The sequence below is a fragment of the Geotrypetes seraphini genome, chromosome 2 (assembly GCF_902459505.1).
Source record: "Geotrypetes seraphini chromosome 2, aGeoSer1.1, whole genome shotgun sequence".
Lineage (NCBI taxonomy): Eukaryota > Metazoa > Chordata > Amphibia > Gymnophiona > Dermophiidae > Geotrypetes > Geotrypetes seraphini.
The window spans coordinates 25,987,933-26,008,700 of NC_047085.1; the positions used below are offsets into that span (position 1 = coordinate 25,987,933).

The 20,768-nt window shown below is 46.4% G+C and overlaps 1 protein-coding gene across 10 annotated transcripts in view; it reads left to right on the top strand.

Annotated features, from left to right (window-relative positions):
* Window positions 1-20,768, top strand: part of FAM135B (family with sequence similarity 135 member B) — a 412,048-nt gene that overhangs the window by 101,082 nt on the left and 290,198 nt on the right. For all 10 annotated transcript variants that reach the window (XM_033934533.1, XM_033934537.1, XM_033934535.1 and 7 more), the window contains one exon: window positions 17,945-18,075. In XM_033934533.1, the coding sequence (XP_033790424.1) occupies window positions 17,945-18,075 (131 nt within the window). The remainder of the gene's footprint in view (window positions 1-17,944; window positions 18,076-20,768) is intronic.

The window sequence follows — 20,768 nt, forward strand, 5'->3', positions numbered from 1 at the left end:
TCTGGAATTCTTGTGGTTACTTTACCTTCAAGGAAAAACTGCAATTGATCGGGTTCATAAAAAATATATCTATTACTCTGATAAGTAATGCAACATTTACAGGGAAAACGTAATTGAAAGGTTGCCCCTAAACTCAAAACAGACTGACGACAAGCCAAAAACTTCTTGCATCTGGCTTGTGTCCACTTAGATACATCAGGAAATATAGAGATTTTGAATCCATGAAATTCCATCTTATCAGTCCTATAGAATAGACGAAGAATTGCTTCTTTATCTTGAAGAAAGACAAAAGTTACCAATAAAGTAGCTCTAGTCACTATTTCTTCTTGAGATGTCTCCAGCATACCAGTAAGATCCAATTCTCCTGGTACTGCGTTTCCTTTGTCTTTATCCTCCTTTGGTAAATTTAAGTAATATATCTTTTATAATGGTGACATATTATTTATCCCAGGACAAGCAAGCAGCATATTCTTGACTGATGGGTGACGGCACCGACGGAGCCACGGTACGGACACTTTTAGAGTGATTGCACTCTAAGAACTTGGAAAGTTCTAGAGGCCGCACCGCACGAGTGCCTTCCCGCCCGACACAGGCGCGCGGTCCCCAGTTTCTTAGTTTCCGCGGAGCTAAGAAGACGTGTGTTCAACGGCTGTTGAACAATTTTTGTATTTTTGCCTTCCACGCTCGCGTAAACCCTTTGGGAAAGATCTTTTCCCTCATTTTTTCTTTTATTTCTTTTATTTTAAAAAAAAAAAAAATTCTATTAGTAATTTTTTTTCCTTTTCTTTCGGTTTCGCCCCGGCGGGGCCTATTGCCACTATCGAAGCCTCGGGCTTCGATTTGGCTGAAGCCGTTTTTCCATTCATGCCCCCTCAACCCGGGTTTAAAAAGTGCCAGCGGTGCGCTCGGCCAATTTCACTGACAGACCCACATAACTGGTGTCTGCAGTGTCTTGGTCCGGATCATCGAGCGTCAACTTGTACCCGCTGCGCATCGTTAAAGAAAAGGACTCTGAAAAACCGCCAGATCCAACAGCGGTTGCTTTTCGGTGCCGAGATGTCCGACTCCGCTACACCGGCACCGACATCGGTTCCATCGCAGTCGGCACCTTCTTCATCGACACCGTGCGACACCGCGCCGGCGTCGCACCCTCCAGGTAAGCCGGCTAAGAAGCCTTCCCCGCTGGAGCGTCCTCCGGTCTCCACTGCAGTGAGCCCAATCCTGCCGACCGTGAAACGCCAGCGGAAGCGCTCCGCTCCGATTGAAGTTAGCCCTTCGACATCGGGTTCTTCTTCGGAGTGTAGAGCGGCACCTAAGGTACCGCAGAAGAAAAAAGCGGTACCGGTGCCTTCCTTAGATGAGCGCATTGCCGCCGTCTTGCAGGTTCAGCTCCGGGAACAACTCCAAAAGCTAATCCCTGCTATTTTAACCCCGATCCTTCCAGAACCGGTCCGGTCTGAGCCACCGGTACCGATAGTGGAGCAACCTTCTATTCTTGTATCCACTCCCTCGGTGCCGGTGCACTCGGCCTCATCGACATCGATGCCACTTCTTGCACCGGAACCGAGACATCAGTCGGTACAGACTTCGGCACCGGTGCAACAAGTGACATCTCCCGGTACCGTGTCGATGAGATCGGGTAAGTCGGTACGCAAATCCCGACATTTGGAACCTTCGACTCCAGAGTCCCGGGATCGTACATCTCATGTAAGAGACCCTGATCTGTGGGGAGACTCTGAAGAACCATTCCTTTCTGAAGGTGAATGTTCTTCTGAAGAAGAGGATTCTGCGTTGCCTGATCCTTCTTCAGGACAGGAATCCACATCTTTTACTTCTTTTTTGAAAAATATGTGTGACTCCATGTCTATTCCTTTGGAGGCTGAGTCTAAAAAATTTAAAGCTTTTTTGGATGCACTTGATTTTGACCAGCCTCCTAAGGAATTCCTGAAGCTCCCTCTGCACGATATATTAATGGAGACATTCTACAAGAATTTGGAGACTCCTCTTACAATTCCTGGAGCTCCCCGTAAGCTTGATTCCTTGTACAAGGTGATTCCTATCCCTGGATTCGATAAACCCCAGCTTCCTCACGAATCCTTGTTAGTGGAATCTACCCTGAAAAAATCTTCAGGAGCTAGTGTGTATGCTTCTGTACCTCCTGGCAGAGAAGGTAAGGCAATGGACAAATTTGGTAAGAGGCTTTACCAAAATGCAATGTTGGCCAATAGATCTGGCAACTACGCATTCCATTTTTCTTTTTATCTCAAACACCTCCTTACCACCATGGCCTCTTTTGAAAAGTACCTTCCCCAACGAAAACAGCAGGCTTTTCATCAATGCTCTTCTTCGCTATTTCAGCTGCGAAAATTTATGGTTAGATCTATCTATGATACCTTTGAGCTAACCTCAAGAGCTACAGCTATGTCTGTAGCTATGCGTAGGCTTGCCTGGCTTCGGGTATCCGAACTTGATGTTAACCATCAAGATCGGTTAGCCAATGCACCATGCCTGGGGGATGAGCTTTTTGGGGATTCCATGGACTCGACTACTCAAAAGCTCTCAGCTCATGAGACATGTTGGGATACTCTGCTCAAAAATAAAAAGAAGCCTCCTACTACAAGGCCTTTCAGACAGCAGTCGGCTTATCAGCGCCGCTATGCAGCTAGACCATTGCAGACACCTTTCCAACCACCTAGACGTCAACGCCAACCACAACGTCAACCTCCCAGGCCTCAACAACAACAACAGCCTGTGAAGCCACCTCCACAACCAAAGTCACAACCCTTTTGACTTAGTTCTCCAAAGCATAGCCAGCGTTCAAATTTCCACCCACCTTCCTCAACCCATAGGTGGTCGTTTATCTCTTTTCCTCAGCCGATGGAAAATCATCACATCGGACCAATGGGTCCTCAACATCATCCATCACGGCTACTCTCTCAACTTTCAAACTCTGCCGGCTCTAAGTCCACCAAAAGAGTCTGCTTTGAACTCCCCTCAATCTGTCCTTCTAGTTCAAGAAGTTCAATCTCTCCTTCGCTTAAATGCAATAGAGGAAGTTCCTCCAGATCAGCAGGGGCAGGGGTTCTACTCCCGTTATTTTCTAGTCCCCAAAAAAACAGGAGATCTAAGACCCATTCTAGATCTTCGAGATCTCAACAAATGTTTGGTAAAAGAAAAATTCAAAATGCTTTCTTTAGCCACTCTGTACCCTCTTCTCAATCAAAACGACTGGCTATGCTCCCTCGATCTCAAAGAAGCTTACACTCACATTCCGGTCAATCTGACCTCCAGGAGATATCTTCGTTTCATGATCAATCATCATCATTACCAATACAAGGTACTACCCTTCGGTCTTGCCTCCTCTCCAAGGGTGTTCACCAAATGTCTCATTGTGGTTGCAGCTTTTCTTCGCTCTCACCATCTCCAGGTCTTTCCTTACCTAGACGACTGGTTGATCAAAGCTGCCTCATCTCAGTCAGTTCTTCTGGCCACGAATCAAACCATCCTCTTTCTTCAAATTCTGGGATTCGAGATCAATCTTCCAAAATCTCACCTCATCCCCACTCAAAGACTTCAGTTCATTGGAGCAATACTGGACACAATCCTCATGAGATCATTCCTTCCACCCAATCGTCTTCAGACCCTCCAATTTCTCTGTCAGCAGGTACTGTCTCAAAGTTCCATATCTGCCAAACAAATGATGATTCTTTTGGGTCACATGGCCTCCACAGTTCACGTCACTCCCCTTGCGCGTCTTCACCTGCGCACTCCCCAATGGACCTTAGCCAACCAGTGGTCCCAGGCGACAGATCCTTGCTCACGACACATATCTGTGACATCATCACTTCGTCGATCTCTGCAATGGTGGTTGATATCCTCAAATCTATCCAGAGGTCTTCTATTTCATCTGCCTCAGCATCAGCTTGTCATCACCACCGATGCATCCCCTTATGCTTGGGGAGCACATTTGGACGAGTTTCAAACTCAAGGGTTTTGGACACCTCAGGAAATGAAACATCACATCAATTTCCTGGAACTCAGGGCAATGTTTTATGTCCTCAAAGCATTTCAGCATCTTCTCTTTCCTCAGGTACTTCTACTTTGCACAGACAATCAGGTTGCGATGTATTACATCAACAAACAGGGTGGGACAGGCTCTCGCCTATTATGCCAGAAGCCCAGAGAATCTGGACTTGGGCCACAGATCTCCACTTGTTCCTGAAAGCGATCTACATCCAGGGGGAGCAGAACTCATTAGCGGACAAACTCAGCAGAGTTTTACAACCACACGAATGGACTCTCGATCCATCGACCTTGCAGTCCATCTTCGACCAGTGGGGCACTCCTCAAGTGGACCTCTTTGCAGCTCCTCACAATCACCAACTGCCCAGCTTCTGCTCCAGACTCTACACTCCTCACCGTCTGGCAGCGGATGCATTCCTCCTAGATTGGTCCAATCTGTTCCTGTATGCTTTCCCTCCACTTCCACTCATGTTACGCACGTTGTTCAAGCTCAAGAGGGACAGAGCCACCATGATTCTAATCGCTCCAAGATGGCCCAGGCAGCATTGGTTCTCCCTTCTACTTCAACTCAGTTCCAGGGATCCTTTTCTGCTTCCAATATTTCCTTCTCTGCTTACACAGCAACAGGAGACCCTTCTACATCCCAACCTCCAGTCGCTACACCTGACAGCTTGGTATCTCTCGGGCTGACTTCACATGATTCTCTACTGTCTCAGCCCGTCCGTTCTGTCCTGAATGCCTCCAGGAAACCGACCACTCTTCAGTGTTACCATCAGAAGTGGACAAGATTTTCTTCTTGGTGTCTTCTTCATCATCATAATCCCACATCTCTTTCAGTAGAGTCATTGTTGGATTACCTACTTTTTCTGTCTGACTCTGGCCTCAAATCTACCTCCGTCAGAGTTCATCTCAGTGCTATTGCGGCTTTTCATGAGCCAGTCCATGGAAAACTCCTTTCAGCTCATCCCCTGGTCACCAGATTCATGCGAGGTCTCTTTAATTTAAAACCTCCTATTAAAGCTCCTCCTGTGGTCTGGGATCTTAATGTGGTTCTATCCGCTTTAATGAAGCCTCCATTTGAACCTTTGGCGAATGCCTCTTTCAAGTTCCTCACTTGGAAGGTACTTTTCCTTATTGCTCTCACCTCTGCCAGGAGGGTCAGTGAGCTCCATGCACTAGTTTCTGACCCACCTTTCACAGTCTTTCATCATGATAAGGTGGTTCTGCGTACTCATCCAAAGTTTCTTCCTAAGGTTGTCTCTGAATTCCATCTCAATCAATCCATTGTTCTGCCTGTCTTCTTTCCGAGGCCTCACTCTCATTCTGGTGAGCAGGCTCTACATACTTTGGACTGTAAGCGGGCTTTGGCTTACTATTTAGACCGTATTAAGCCCCACAGATCATCTCCTCAACTCTTTCTGTCCTTTGATCCGAATAAATTAGGACATCCTGTTTCTAAACGTACGTTGTCCAATTGGCTTGCAGCGTGCATTTCATTCTGTTATGCTCAGACCGGACTGACTCTGGAAGGTTCTGTCACGGCCCATAGAGTCCGAGCTATGGCAGCATCTGTAGCTTTCCTCCGTTCCACTCCTATTGAGGAAATCTGCAAGGCTGCCACTTGGTTCTCAGTTCATACTTTTACATCTCATTATTGTCTGGACGCTTTCTCCAGACGGGATGGACACTTCGGCCAATCTGTTTTGCAAAATTTGTTTTCCTAATGGCCAACCTTCCCACCATCCCTCTTTTTGTTAGCTTGGAGGTCACCCATCAGTCAAGAATATGCTGCCTGCTTGTCCTGGGATAAAGCACAGTTACTTACCGTAACAGGTGTTATCCAGGGACAGCAGGCAGATATTCTTGCGTCCCACCCACCTCCCCAGGTTGGCTTCTTAGCTGGCTTATCATAACTGGGGACTGTGCGCCTGTGTCGGGCGGGAAGGCACTCGCGCACGCGCGGTGCGGCCTCTAGAACTTTCCAAGTTCTTAGAGTGCAATCACTCTAAAAGTGTCCGTACCGGGGCTCCGTCGGTGCCGTCACCCATCAGTCAAGAATATCTGCCTGCTGTCCCTGGATAACACCTGTTACGGTAAGTAACTGTGCTTTTCAGGAAATTTCAAAACGGTGTTTAAAAAAGACTGAAATAAATCCCTGGGAGATTGAAACTTGGAAACAGGAAAGTTTTTTTTTTTTTTTAATTTTTCTTTTATTAAGAAAAGAAGAATACAAAGAAGTAAACCACAATCTGAATACAAAGAACCAGAAACAAAGCAAAACACAAGACAAAAAGGGTCTACCGCATTGTTTCTGCGCGGAGACAAAAGATACTCATCAAAAGCCAAGAACAACCCACCCTCCAAACCCCACCCCTCACCCCCCCAAGCACTCCAGTGTCAGAAATTCAGAAGAGCACTTTGGGCACCCGGAGACAAATTGTCCCAGACCGGAGCCCAAATCGCTCGGAATTTCCTCCATTGACCAGGGCCACTTTTCTTAGTATCCAAATATTCATACTTCAGCAAAGTAAACAGTTCATTTTTCCACATTGTGAGGGTAGGCACCTCAGCCTGCCTCCATAACAAGAGGATACATTTACGAGATAACAAAAAGGCCTTCTGCAGCAACAGGGAATTACCCCTAGAAAGTCCCAAAGAAGTAAAGTGATAAAAAAGAAAAACCTTCGCTCCAAGGGGAAGTTTTGTCTTTAAGATCGTCTGTAGATGAAGCCCAAAAAAAGACCAGAAGGTTTGTATTCTGTCACAGGACCAAAACATATGAAACAAACCCGCAGGGGCAGAACGGCATTTAGGGCATTCAGCATGAGTAGCAATACCGGCCACCAAGGCCTTATATGGGGAAATGTAAAGTCTCAACAAGAATTTATAGTGCTGTTCCTGCAACACCACCGAGCGAGTCAGTCTCGGAAGATGTCGCATGAGGATACGCAAATCCTCACCAGTGATCTGCTCTGTAGAGGTAAGGTCCAAAACAGGAAAGTTTAAAAGTCTCAAGTTTAAATTCCTATTAGCGTTTTCCAAATTTTCAATTTTCCTACAAGTAAAGTTTCTCCTTAAGTTGTAAATTAGTAGTAATCTTCCCATTTGCCACAAATTTCTCCAATTTGTCCATTCTAAGAGACTGTTGCTGGAGTTTCTCTTCAAAAGTTTTAAATTTACTATTAGAATTTTGTGTGGAAAGAACAAACTGGGAGCATACCTTATGTAAAGTCTCCAAAGCGCTCCATAATGCCTCCATGTCTATCACCGCTGGTTTAATCAGGGGAGCATGGATAGCTATTCCGAGGGACTCCACCATGGGTTCCATCTCCACTTTCCCCGCTTCCCGCTGACATTCAGGTCCTCCGACTTCCAATGCTGACTGTAGAAGAGTCAGCAAGCTGTGGTTCCCATCCGGGGTCAGAGGTGAGACCTGCAGCGCCGCCGAGACATCAATTCCGGCACTTCCTGTGTGTCTGAGGGCGTCCCCGACATCATCCCGGGACGCGGAGGAACTTCAGGCCCGAATGGGCTAAGTGAGACGTCGCCTTCCAAGACCGAGGACTGTCCTCCTCGGTCAGCGGATGCGCCCACTCCAACTGGGACAGCATAAGATGTTATTGCCGCTTGCCGAGTCAATGAAGTGGAAGAGGAGGCAGGAAGTACGCTCATCTGTTTACCCCTGCGCTTGGGCATAGCAGGTAAATCTCTAAGGAAAAAAGTTGAAAAATTGCTGAACGGAGCAGGAGCCACTTGATAGCTCGACTCACTCTGACGCCATCTTGATTCCTCTCTCACTGTACAAATGTTATTAAAAAAAAAAAAATGTCTGTTAGCAGTATTTCTTTTACAGCAAAACCTAAAAAAATATTTTCACATGTTTTCAACTTCTTATCTCATTTGTTGAGCATTACTTTGGAGACGTGGAGATACATTACGACTTTTTCAGTGCTAAATTCCACTGCTGTGAGTGTTGCCTTCATAAACCTGTAGGGTCGACTTAACCTCGTGTGTATAATCAGTATACCCACGTTAAACTAGGTTAAAACAAAAAAATTCAAAAGCTGTATTTATCACAGATGACAGGAAATGCATTGTCTGTTACTATCGAAGAGGTACCTGGAATTTGAAATCAAAATTACAATTTATTAATAAGCAACTAAACTGATTTGTCAGGCTGGGGTCAGAATGACCCCAGGTATGTACAGAAGGGTTAAGAAGACCTTAATAATTTGAACAGAGCTCATCTGTCTTCATTTTGAGTATTTGAGATGATTCAAACATCACTAAAGAAACAAATAGTTCTTTTGTATGAGGTAAATTTGAAGCAAAAGATAGCATAGTTACTTACCGTAAGAGTTGTTATCCAGGGACAGCAGGCAGATATTCTCAACATGTGGGTTACACATCCACGGAGCCCCGTAGCGGACAGCCTCGCAAGCAGACTTGCTTGTAGAACTTTCAAAGAGTTTGTGAGTGCTGCACCGCGCTTGCGTGATTGCCTTCCCGCCGAACGTAGGTCATGCGTCTCCTGTGAGGTGCCTCAGTTCAGATAGCTAGCCAACCAAGGGAGGTGGATGGGTTATGAGAATATCTGCCTGCTGTCCCTGGATAACAACTGTTACGGTAAGTAACTGTGCTTTATCTCAGGACAAGCAGGCAGCATATTCTCAACATGTGGATGACCTCCAAGCTAACCAAAATGGGATGGTGGGAGTGTTGGAAAATTAAGAGAATAAATGTAAAACTGCCTGGCCAAAATGGCCATCCCATCTGGAGAAAGTATCCAGACAATGAGAGGTGAATGTATGAACCGAGGACCAAGTGGCAGCCTTGCAGATTTCCTCAATAGGAGTTGATCTGAGGAAAGCTACCGCCGCCGCCATAGCTCTAACTTTATGGCCCATGACTCGATCCTGCAGAGGGAGATAAGCCTGAGCATAGCAGAAAGAGATGCAAGCAGCCATCCAGTTGGAGATGGTTCACTTGGAAACAGGATACCCCAACTTCTTTTGATCGAAGGAGATAAAAAGTTGAGAAGCAGTTCTGTGAGGTTGAGTGCGTTGCAAGTAGAAAGCCAGAGCACATTTACAGTCCAGAGTACAAAGAGCTGTTTCACCAGGATAAGAATGAGGCTTTGGAAAAAACACTAGAAGAACAATGGATTGATTGAGATAAAATTCTGAAACCACTTTAGGCAAGAATTTAGGATGAATACGGAGGACCACCTTTTCATGATGGAATACTGATCTAGTATCGCTTTTTCTCTCGTGGGTTCCGTCACCATTTGTCTGAGCAGAGCCTCTTGAAGGCATCCATAATCTCCCTACTTTTTTTTATGATTCCATAGATGGAACATTCCAGTCCGCATCTGGCAGATTGAAGTCACCCAACAGCAACACCTCTTTATTTCCAAACTTTTGAATATTTGCAATCAGATCTTTATCAATTTGCTGCGATTGAGTCGGAGGTCTGTTTTTAATATCTTGTAATTGCTGCTGTTTTCGTGTACAAATTGCATACAGTTAACAGGGGTATCAAACTCAATCGCATAAGGGTCCAAAATATAAAACATAGGCCAAGTCGAGGGCTGAAATTTTAATGAAGATATTTAGGGTCTTTTAATTAGGGTACGCTAACCGATTTTGCGTGAGCTAAATGTGCCCCTTAATAAAAGTATCCCTTTGTCTTACTAAGACTTCTACATATGGAAGTATAGGGTTACCCCATGCCAAAATTAAAAACAAAATGGAACCAATGGAAATCCAATCAAACAAAAAACTTATTTGCAAGTCCCTACCCCACCATACAGCATTACCCCCTCCCCCCAAAAAAAGTAACCCAATCAAACAACCCCCCCCCAAAGAACCCAATCAAATAAAAACCTTTCGAAGTCCTTTCCCAAACATAGAGCATTGCAATGGGGATTAAAAAACAAACAAACAAAAAACCAAACAAACCAAAATTTAAAATAAACCAACTTTTTTGCAAGTTCTTACCCCACCATACAGCATTAAAATTGAACCCAATCAAACAAAACAAATTTTTTAATTTACCGTGAGACTTACCTGGAGAGTGCAGGCAGTCGGGTGTATGGGCAATAGAGAGCAGGCAGTCAGTGGCAGCCGGGAGAGCACAGGCAGTTAGCAGGACCTGCAGCAGGGAGTACAAGGAGGCCATGAACATAAACACCTGCCGGGAGGATTAAATTTAGGCAGCCGGGTGAGTGCAGGCAGGCGGAAAGACCAGCAGCAGGGAGGACCAGACGGCCGCGAACATCAACATGAAGAAAGCAATTTTAAAGACCCCCCAGGAATACCACAGCAGGAATGAGGACCATTATCATGGTATTCCCATGGTAATGTGGAGACGTTTTGGACCACTTTAGCCTCTTTTCTTGTTGGCAACGCTGTAATGCTCCATAGCTAACATGCCTGAGTAGCGAGGCAAGCATGCCTTGCTTGTGGGTGGAATCTAAGACTTCTAAGCCAATAGGAAGGACTCCTAAAAGGCAGTTGTACTCTATGTACCCATGATCTGGAGGTGGAGCAGTGGGAGGCAGCCAATGAGAAGACATTGCACAGGATGATAGAGACTGTGATTGGCCGCACGGATTAAGTGCAGGAAGAGCAGAGTTTCACAGTATGGCGGCCGCAACTGCGGACGCAAGATGCACAAATCTTTATCTGACGACTTAAACTTAGAAACATAGAAGATGACGGCAGATAAGGGCCATAGCCCATCAGGTCTGCCCACTCTACTGACCCACCCCCAAGTCTACTATCCTAGGGATCCCACTCCTGGTGACAGGTTCCCTTGGCTTAACCCTCTAAGGCAGAGGTGTCCAATGTTGGTCCTCGAGGGCCGCAATCCAGTCGGGTTTTCAGGATTTCCCCAATGAATATGCATTGAAAGCAGTGCATGCACATAGATCTCATGCATATTCATTGGGGAAATCCTGAAAACCCGACTGGATTGCAGCCCTCGAGGACCGACATTGGACACCCCTGCTCTAAGGGATCCCACATGGGCATCCCATTTGCTCTTAAATTCTTGCACGCTGTTTGCCTCGATCACCTGCACCGGGAGCTCGTTTCAAGGATCAACCACTCTCGGTGAAGAAATATTTCCTGGTGTCGCCATGAAATTTCCCGCCCCTGAGTTTGAGCAGATGCCCTCTTGTGGCTGAGGGTCCTTTGAGAAAGAGAATCTCTTCTTCCATCTCGATACGGCCGGTAATATACTTAAACGTCTCGATCATGTCTCCTCTCTCCCTACGTTCCTCGAGTGAGTACAGCAGCAAATTTTTCAGCCTTTCCTTGTACAATAGATCCTTGAGCCCCAAGACCATCCTGGTGGCCATCCGTTGCACTGACTCTAGCACATCTTTTCGGTAATGTGGCCTCCAGAATTGCACACAGTATTCCAAATGAGGTCTCACCATGGTTCTGTATAATGGCATAATGACTTTAGGCTTCTGGCTGACGAAACTCCTGCAGATGCAACCTAACGACTGTCTTGCCTTAGATGAAGCCTTCTCCACATGATCAGCAGTTTTTATGTCTGCGCTGATGATCACTCCCAAGTCTCGTTCTGTTGAAGTTCTAGCTAGGGTCTCACCATTCAAGGTGTAAATTCTGCACGGATTTCTGCTGCCGAGGTGCATGATCTTGCATTTCTTAGCGTTGAAGCCCAGCTGCCAGGTCGAGGACCAAAGCTCCAACAAATGTAGATCCTGTGTCATACTATCGGGTGAATTGCCGTCTCTCACTATATTGCATAGTTTGGCGTCGTCAGCGAATAACGTTATCTTACCTTGAAGCCCCTGAGTTAGGTCCCCTATGAATATGTTGAAAAGGAACGGGCCCAAGACTGAGCCCTGTGGTACTCCACTGGTCACCTCCGATGTTTTAGAGAGGGTACCGTTAACTACCACCCTCTGAAGTCTGCCACTCAGCCAGTCATTGACCCATGTAGTTAGTGTTTCTCCCAGCCCCATTGATTTCATTTTGCTCAACAGCCTGCAATGCGGGACACTATCGAAAGCTTTGCTGAAGTCTAGGTATACGACGTCCACAGATTCTCCCAAGTTTAGCTGTTTTGTTACCCAGTCAAAGAAGCCGATGAGATTGGATTGGCAGGACCTACCCTTGGTGAATCCGTGTTGACTGGGATCCCGTAGATTCTCCTCATCCAAGATTGTGTCTAATTTACGTTTGATTAGTGTTTCCATGAGTTTGCATACTATTGATGAGAGACTCACCGGTCTGTAGTTTGCAGCCTCTGCCCTGCAACCCTTTTTGTGCAGTGGAATGACGTTAGCTGTTTTCCAGTCTATGGGGACTCTCCCCAAACTTAGGGAGAGATTGAAGAGTCCTGATAGCGGTTCTGCCAGGACATCACGCAGCTCACTGAGCACCCTGGGGTGTAGATTGTCCGGTCCCATGGCTTTGTTCACCTTGAGTCTTGCCAGTTCGTAGTAGACGTCGCCAGGTGTGAACTCGAAATTCTGAAACAGGTCTTCCATGCTGGGCCTTGCCTGCATCTGTGGACCGTGCCCCGGTGCCTCGCAGGTGAAGACCGAGCAGAAGTATTCATTCAGTAGTTCTGCTTTATCGGAATCTGATTCTGCGCAGTTCCCATCTGGTTTTCTAAGGTGTACTATCCCGTCTGTGTTCTTTTTCCTATCACTAATATACCTGAAGAAGGATTTGTCCCCTTTCTTCATGTTCTTTGCCAGAGTCTCTTCCACTCGAAGTTTGGCCTCCCTGACTGCCGTTTTGACCTCTGCAGACCTCGCCCTATGTTCTTGTTTAGCTCCCCTAGTCACCGTTCGTTTGTAGGAAATAAATGCTTTTTTCTTCTCTTTGACGAGGTGCGAGATTTCTGCGGAGTACCATTGGGGTTTGTTGTTTCTCCGCCGTTTGTGTACTGATTTAATGTAGAGGCTTATTGCTTCATGTATGGTAAATTTCAGGGATGACCACATAGCTTCCACATCATCGGTCGTAGCTTGGTTCTGCAGTGTCCGGTGGACGATATCTCCCATGCGTTCGAAGTCAGTGCCTCGGAAGTTGAGTACTTTTGTTTTCGTGTTTGATCTAGGGAAACCTTTCCTGAGGTAGAACTACACCATGTTGTGGTCGCTGGAGGCTAGCGTATCTCCTACCGAGACCTTCGAGACGCTATCCCCGTTGGTGAGTACCAGGTCTAGGATCGCCTGGGCCCTAGTTGGTTCCAATACCATTTGTTTGAGTTGTGCTCCCTTTATGGATGTTAAGTCTCCTGCTGCCGCTGGTTTTTGCTGAGTATGAGTTCCAATCTGCGTCAGGCATGTTGAAGTCCCCTAGCAGAACAGCGTCTCCCTGTAGAGTAATATTCTCTATGTCTTCAATTAATTCGGAGTCTTTGTCTTCCAGTTGTCTTGGAGGTCTATATACTACACCAAGATACAGGCATTTTTCCCTGCCTCTGGCCAGGTTCACCCAGAGGGATTCCCCGGTGTACTTGACATCTGTGATTCTGGTAGTTTTGATGTCTTCTTTAATGTATAGTGCCACCCCTCCCCCTGACTTTCCCTCTCTGTCCTGACGAAATAAGTTGTATCCCGGTATAGCCTTATCCCACCCATGAGAGTCTGTGAACTAAGTTTCGGATATTGCCACCATGTCAAGGTTGGCATTCATTATTTCGGTCTCTAATTCTAGAATCTTATTGCCTAATCTGTGTGCATTAACATACATAGCCCTCCATACCCCGTGATTGCTAAGTCCCTGTGGGGAGTTTCCCACCTGGGGTAGTGTGACTCCTAGAGAATTGTTTGCAATGGGGGCACTTACTTTGGACTTAGAATCGGAGTTTCGACTCACCTCATCAGGATCGTTCCTTACTGCACTTGTATCTGAGTGGGTACCCTCCCCCGATTTACCTAGTTTAAAGCCCTACGAAACAGGCGGGCTAGTCGGTGTCCAAAGACGTGCTTACCCCTGCTGGTCAGATGGAGTCCGTCTGGTCCCTGAAGTCCTTGCAACGCCTCTCCATGGTTCAGGAATCCGAAGTTCATTTCCCGGCACCATCCTTGAAGCCACTCGTTAGTCCTCAGTATATGCTCATCCCTGGCACTTCCTTTGCCTCTAACTGGGAGGATCGAGGAGAAGACCACCTGTGCTCCTGTCTGCTTCAGCCTCTCACCCAGGGCTCCAAAGTCTCTAGTTATGTTCTCCGGGATGGTCTTAGAAGTATCATTTGTGCCAATGTGGATGAGTACCATGGGGAAGTGATCTTTGGGCTTGAGAAGCCTATCAAGACAGACGGTGACATCTCAGACCCTGGCTCCAGGCAGACAGCAAACCTCCCTTGACTGCATATCCGGTCTGCAGATTGGTCCCTCGGTGCCCCTCAGCATAGAGTCCCCAATGACCATTACTCTGCGCTTCTTTGCGGGGAGCCGATCATTTGTCCCCGGAGTTGGAGCCGTGCGCTGGACTACCTCCTGCTCCTTGTCGGCATCCTCCTGCTCCTTGTCGACATCTTCTACCTGTAGGATCTGGAATCTGTTCCTCAGGGTGAGTTTTGGGGTGGTTGTAAAGCTGCCCTGTTGGTGAGAAAAAGAAGAAGAGGGTGAAGAGATTGAAAGAGGGGGTGGGATCTCTGGTGTTTGCCCATGGAGGAGGTCACCAGCTGCCAGGAGTCAGCGTCTCCAGCCATCTCCTGTACCCCAATTGTTGGTTTCAAAGCTGGTGATTTGGGTGTCTCGAGGGAGGATATGTCTTGGGCCAGCTCGTTGATTTGGGCCAGCTCCTGGACGATTCCGTCAATGTAGGCCTCATCCTCTCGGATGCTTCTCAGGTGTTTCACCTCCTCCCTAAGACTTCTAAGTTCCTGCATGATGTCTCCGTCTAGCTGAATGACCTCCTCTGTCTGTGTAGAGACTGTGGAGAACGGACGGGGGAGGGGGATGATCTCGGTCTGCACGGAGACCTCTGTCCACAGTCCTGGGTCCTCCTCCTTCTGCACGCATACCATGGTCGCCTCCTGGGTCCCCCCAGTTACCGGAGAGTTGGTCTTGATTGCAGACATGGTGCTTCTTGTTCTCCCTGCCATAACCAAGTTGTAGCTGAGGTCTTCCTGATAGTGAGTAAGTTAGAGAGTTAGAAGAAATATCTGTCTGTGAGTCAGAGTGAGAGATTGAAAGATTAGGGTATTTGAGAGGGTGTCTGCTTGTGAGTCAGGGTGAAATTTTAGGATAAGGTTTAAAGAATAGAGTTTGAAAAATTAGGGTATTTGAGAGGGGGTGTCTGCCTGTGGGTTAGGGTGAAAGTTTAGAATAAAGTTTAAATAATAGGGTAAAGATTAGGCTCTTCTTAAGGCTCTTCGCAAAGGCGCTCTCTCTAAGGCGGGCCAGCTTTATTGTAAGTTGGTAATTGTCTCGCGGGCCAAATTATATGACCCCGTGGGCTAGATTTGGCCTGTGGGCCAGAGTTTGACACCTCTGCAGTAGAGGGCATATTCTGTATATGACTGCCTAAAAATTTGGCACCGAAAAAGATAGCTTTTTGCACAGTTTATGCTTGGTGCCCATACACATGACTAACATTTAGGTACATCCATTTAGGCCAGTGAAAGCCAGGCCTAAATATCTGTACTTAAGTTCTGTGCAGATTGGACAAATTTTATAACAGTGTGTCTAACTTTTATGACAACCCACACCCCATTTTGAAATTCACACCTCGTTGCACCACTTCACAGAGTACGCTTAGAAATTTGTGTGTGTAAATTCTTATTAGTGTCAGTTATTACATGTTAATTGCCAATTATCAGTGCTGAGTAGGTTGTTAATTAAAGTTGCACACACAAATTGGCAATGTGCACAGATTTGTACATGTAACTGTGGTTGCACTTTACAGAATAAGGCCCTACATATATAAATGGTGATTTCAAAAAGTCAATGTTTATACATGAGCATTCCACATATATATTTAGAAACAAGAAGGCAGATAAAGGCCAAATGGCACATCCAGTCTGCCCATCCACAGCATCCATTATCTCCTCTCCATAAGAGATCCCATATGCCTGTCCCATGAATTCAGGCACAGTCTTTGTGTCCACAATAGTGCTGCCCGATTCACGATTTGAATCGATTCACCAATTCATTTTGGGTGAATCAATTTGAATCGATTCAAAAACAAAAAATCGGCCTCCCAATTCATTGTCTGATTCTCCCCCCCTAAAGCATGATCAGCAGCGCTGTCTCTTGCTGGCTGGCCGCTGCCGCTCCTCCTTTAGAGGTTGAGGGGGAGGGTCAGTGCTGCAGGGTGAAGTGCTGCAGTGTCCGGCTTCTCCCGTGGCCTTCCACGCCTCCATGTACCTGAATCCAGCAGGGAGCAGCCTGCAGAGAGGATCTTTAGCGATCATTGCATCGCTGGTACTTTAGCGATCATTGCATCGCTGGTACTTTAGCGATCATTGCAGGTTGCCATAGGCCTTAGGAGCTATCTTCCCTCTGCCGCGATCCTGCCTCTGACGTCAGAGGAGGGGCATGACCGCGGCAGAGGAAAGACAGCTCCAAAGGCCTATGGCAACCTACAATGATCGCTAAAGTACCAGTGATCCTCTCTGCAGGCTGCTCCCTGCTGGAATCGGGTAAATGGAGGTGTGGGAGGTAAGGGAGGAATACACAGTCCTTCGGGAGGGGAGAGGTGCAGGCCTTCAGGGGGGTAGTGCAGGCCTTCAGGGGGGTAGTGCAGGCCTTCAGGGGGGTAGTGCAGGCCTTCAGGGGTGGTGGTACAGGCCTTCAGGGGTGGTGGTACAGGCCTTCAGGGGTGGTGGTACAGGCCTTCAGGGGTGGTGGTACAGGCCTTCAGGGGTGGTGGTACAGGCCTTCAGGGTGGTGGTACAGGCCTTCAGGGAGCAGTGCAGGCCTTCGGGGAGCAGTGCAGGCAATCGGGGAGCAGTGCAGGCCTTCGGGGAGCAGTGCAGGCCTTCGGGGAGCAGTGCAGGCCTTCAGAGGTGGGGTGTAGGCCTTCGGGGGGGGGACAGACCTTGAGGGGAGGGGCCCTGGTGTAGAAGTACACAGAGGGAGGGGTAGGGGTGGTGGGGAAGGAGGGAGAGATGCTGGATGAAAGGGTAGTTGAGAAAAGGTGGATCTGTGGATGGAGACGAAAAAAAAGGAAAGATGCCAGACCTCCAGGGGAGGGAAGGGAAATGGAAGAGGAGAAGAGAGATAGAAGATTGATGGTTAGCACGAAGAAAGAAGGAGACCCTGGCAAGCAAGTTATCAGAAGACAACCAGAGCCTGGGACCAACAAGATTTGAATGACTAGACAACAAAAGGTAGAAAAAGTAATTATATTTTCTGTTTTGTGATTACAATATGTCAGATTTGAAACGTGTATCCTGCCAGAGCTGGTGTTAGACCCCCAATTGTGAGCTTGGATTTAACAGAGAGAGAAAGTCTTTTTTGTTTGTTTATTTTGTTTACGCCAGTGTGGTTAGGAGAAGGCAAAGGGGGGTAAAGACGCTATAGAAGGAGTGAAGAGGCTTTAAAATAAACCCACCAGGATGTTTTAAAAAAACACCCAATTGGGCAGGAAAATCGAATCAAAAAATCTATTCAATAGGCTGAATCGAATCAAAATTTTTTTACTGAATCGGGCAGCACTAGTCCACAACCTCTATTTCAAGGTCCCTAAAATTTAGTACTTTTGGCATTACAAAAATATTTACATTCACTTTTTGTGGACATTTTTAACTTTTGCAAAATTTCTATTGTCTAAATTATGCAAGAAATTGATACATAAAATGTTGCAGCTTCCTTGCCCTGCTACTGCTCTTATCTTAAATCCAATTCAACAGTACCTTAGTTAAAAGAGATACCAAGTTATGAAACTTGTGATAATAGTTACAATGTTTTGTTTTACAGATGATTCTAATCCTCGTGTATATGACAATTATGTGCACAGCAGAATATTTCCTATCTTCTACAGGAATGATGATATTGTTATTAATGAAACGGTGAACTTCAGAGTCCACATGCTTTTGGATGGCGAAAAGGTATGTTTTATTGGTGGCAAAGGAACATGTAGATATATTTTCTGCTGATACATATTCCCAGTAGTTTAAACAGATTTGCATTTTCTAATCCTTATCAGTAATTAAGACCTTGTTAAAGACATTCTTGTTCACAGATGTCTAGAACTCGTACACATCATTCTTACAGAGAATCTGATCTACCAAAAGTATCTGGAGGATCACATCCACTGGTGGTCCTGCAAACCTTTATGTGCCACACTACCTTCTAGGGTGCGCTTAGTCACGTACGCAGCCAAAGAATCCACCCTAGGCTGGCCCAGAAGCTGGTGGCACTCCTGTGCCAGAGGATACAAGCGAGATATGGTCCTCGCTATCTTAAAGAGCACTTCCGGAGAATCAGATTGCTCTGAAATTAGAATGCTCATATCAGGATGCCAGAGAAAGGTGGAAGACTGTGAGCACACATTACAAAGCCAGAAAGAAGTGGATGGAGCTGGCTGAGTGACTAAATTTAATTCCTGCAAAGACTCCAAAATGAGATCTGGTAAAGCCGCAGACTTAAATAAATGCAGAACCGTGGGATCATCCCCAGATTCCAAAACCCCAGAAGGATCCGCAGATCCAACATACAGTCCCTGAACTCACTTCCCAGGAAGCGCTGCACCTGTAAATAAGGGGTCAGCAAGCTGGTCATCATCATCAGGAATCCCCAGAAAAGGATCAGGCAGCGCAGGAACAGTGGCTGAGAGGATGTTTCCATAGAAGCTTCACCACTAAGAGATACATCTGAGGTGGAGCAGGACTGTGCCGGGGAAAAATGCTGGCTTTGAAACTCATTCCACAAATGTTTCATAAATTCAGAGAGAGCCTCATGCTCCTGGGGCATAGAGTCACCCTTGGATGACTTAACTTTGTGTTTCTTAGGCTGCGGAGAGTCTGCAGCTAGGCACATGGAACTAGCAGCTGTGACAAGCCCCAAAAATAAAGAAGGCCGCCCCACTGGGCTAGCCGAGCATTTGGTCACCTGCTTCTATATGGGAGAGGCTAAGCTGGATGCTGTCGCCTCTTCAGGCCATGCCACATGGTACATAATGCAATGACGATCTTGAGGTGCTAAATTTGTGCAATCCTGGCAAGAATTCATATCAGGAAAGTCCAAGGACTCTGTCCCAACAAGTTTTGAGGCAAAAACTGCAGGGAACTTTTAAGCAGGGAGCTTTTAAATCGAGAACACAAAAAATCCAAGAAATTCGCACCAAACACATGATATTTTTTTACATTGAACAAACTACAAAAATGGCAATTTTAGGATTTTTCAGGTGGGGAAACACAGGGGAATAAGCAGAAACACTCAAAATTTCAAATTTCAATACTCCCCTGATTCACCTCACAGGCTGTTAAGCCTTTACTCACTGTGAATCTGTGCTGAAAATGTTCTGCAGCCTGCATCAGCTCTTTCATTAGCTGGAATCAGAAAATCACTGCCTCTTGCTGGCAATGCCTCTGCAATGCTTATCTTTGGGCTGCTAGTCAGACCCTATATCTGACTGTACCTCCACCTCTGCAGACTGACAGACGCGCTCAGGAGTGGGCAGAGGTGAAAAGATGCAGCCGGCAACCTGTGAGACAGCCGCCGAGTCTCTAATGGATGCCAAACAGCCTGTGCTTGAATCTTAATTCAGCAGAAGGAGAAAGATGGGGATGGCCCTGAACTCCTATGAAGTAAATGCAGGCTGGCTGACAGATACCACCAGAGATTGGCCTATCAGTTGCAGACCCAAAGTCTGTGTGATCTTAATGCAGGCAGAGCTGAATAATCGCTCCGAACACCAGAAACCCTGAAAAGGGGATGAAAAACACACCAAATAAAACAATAAATTGTGGAGAGTGGAACAAACACACTCCTGCGGACACGCATGCAGAAGGGAAATACTGTAGGTGGAGCTAAGGAGCCCAGTGAAGTATAGCAGAGGCACAAATAAAAAATCCGGAGTGGATTCCTTCTGCAGTTGGCATGCAGCCATGGAGACACTACCCATCTATTTAGATTGTCTCAACTATTGCACTAGATTACAGTTTCTGATAAATAAAAAGGTTGGAGAGGAACTAGGGTAGTATAGAAAGGGTTCTCACATGGCTGTCATAGTAACATAGTAGATGACGGCAGATAAAGACCCGAATGGTCCATCCAGTCTGCCCAACCTGATTCAATTTAAATTTTTTTACATTTTTTTTCTTCTTAGCTATTTCTGGGCAAGAATCCAAAGCTCTACCCGGTATTGTGCTTGGGCTTTAACTGCTGAAGTCTCCATCAAAGCTCACTCCAGCCTATCCACACCCTCCCAGCCATTGAAGCCCTCCCCAGCCCATCTTCAACCAAAAGGCCATATACAGACTCATACCATGCAAGTCTGCCCAGTACTGGCCTTAGTTCTTCAATATTTACTATTATTTTCTAGATCCTCTGTGTTCATACCACGCTAATTTGAACTCAGTCACCCTTTTCCTCTCCAAACCTCTCTCGGAAGCTCATTCCAGGCATCCACCCCCCCTCCGTAAAATAGAATTTCCTACCATTGTTCTTGAATCTACCACCCCTCAACCTCAAATTATGACCTCTGGTTTTACCATTTTCCTTTCTCTGGAAAAGATTTTGTTCTACGTTAATACGTTTCAAGTATTTGAACGTCTGAATCATATCTCCCCTGTCCCTC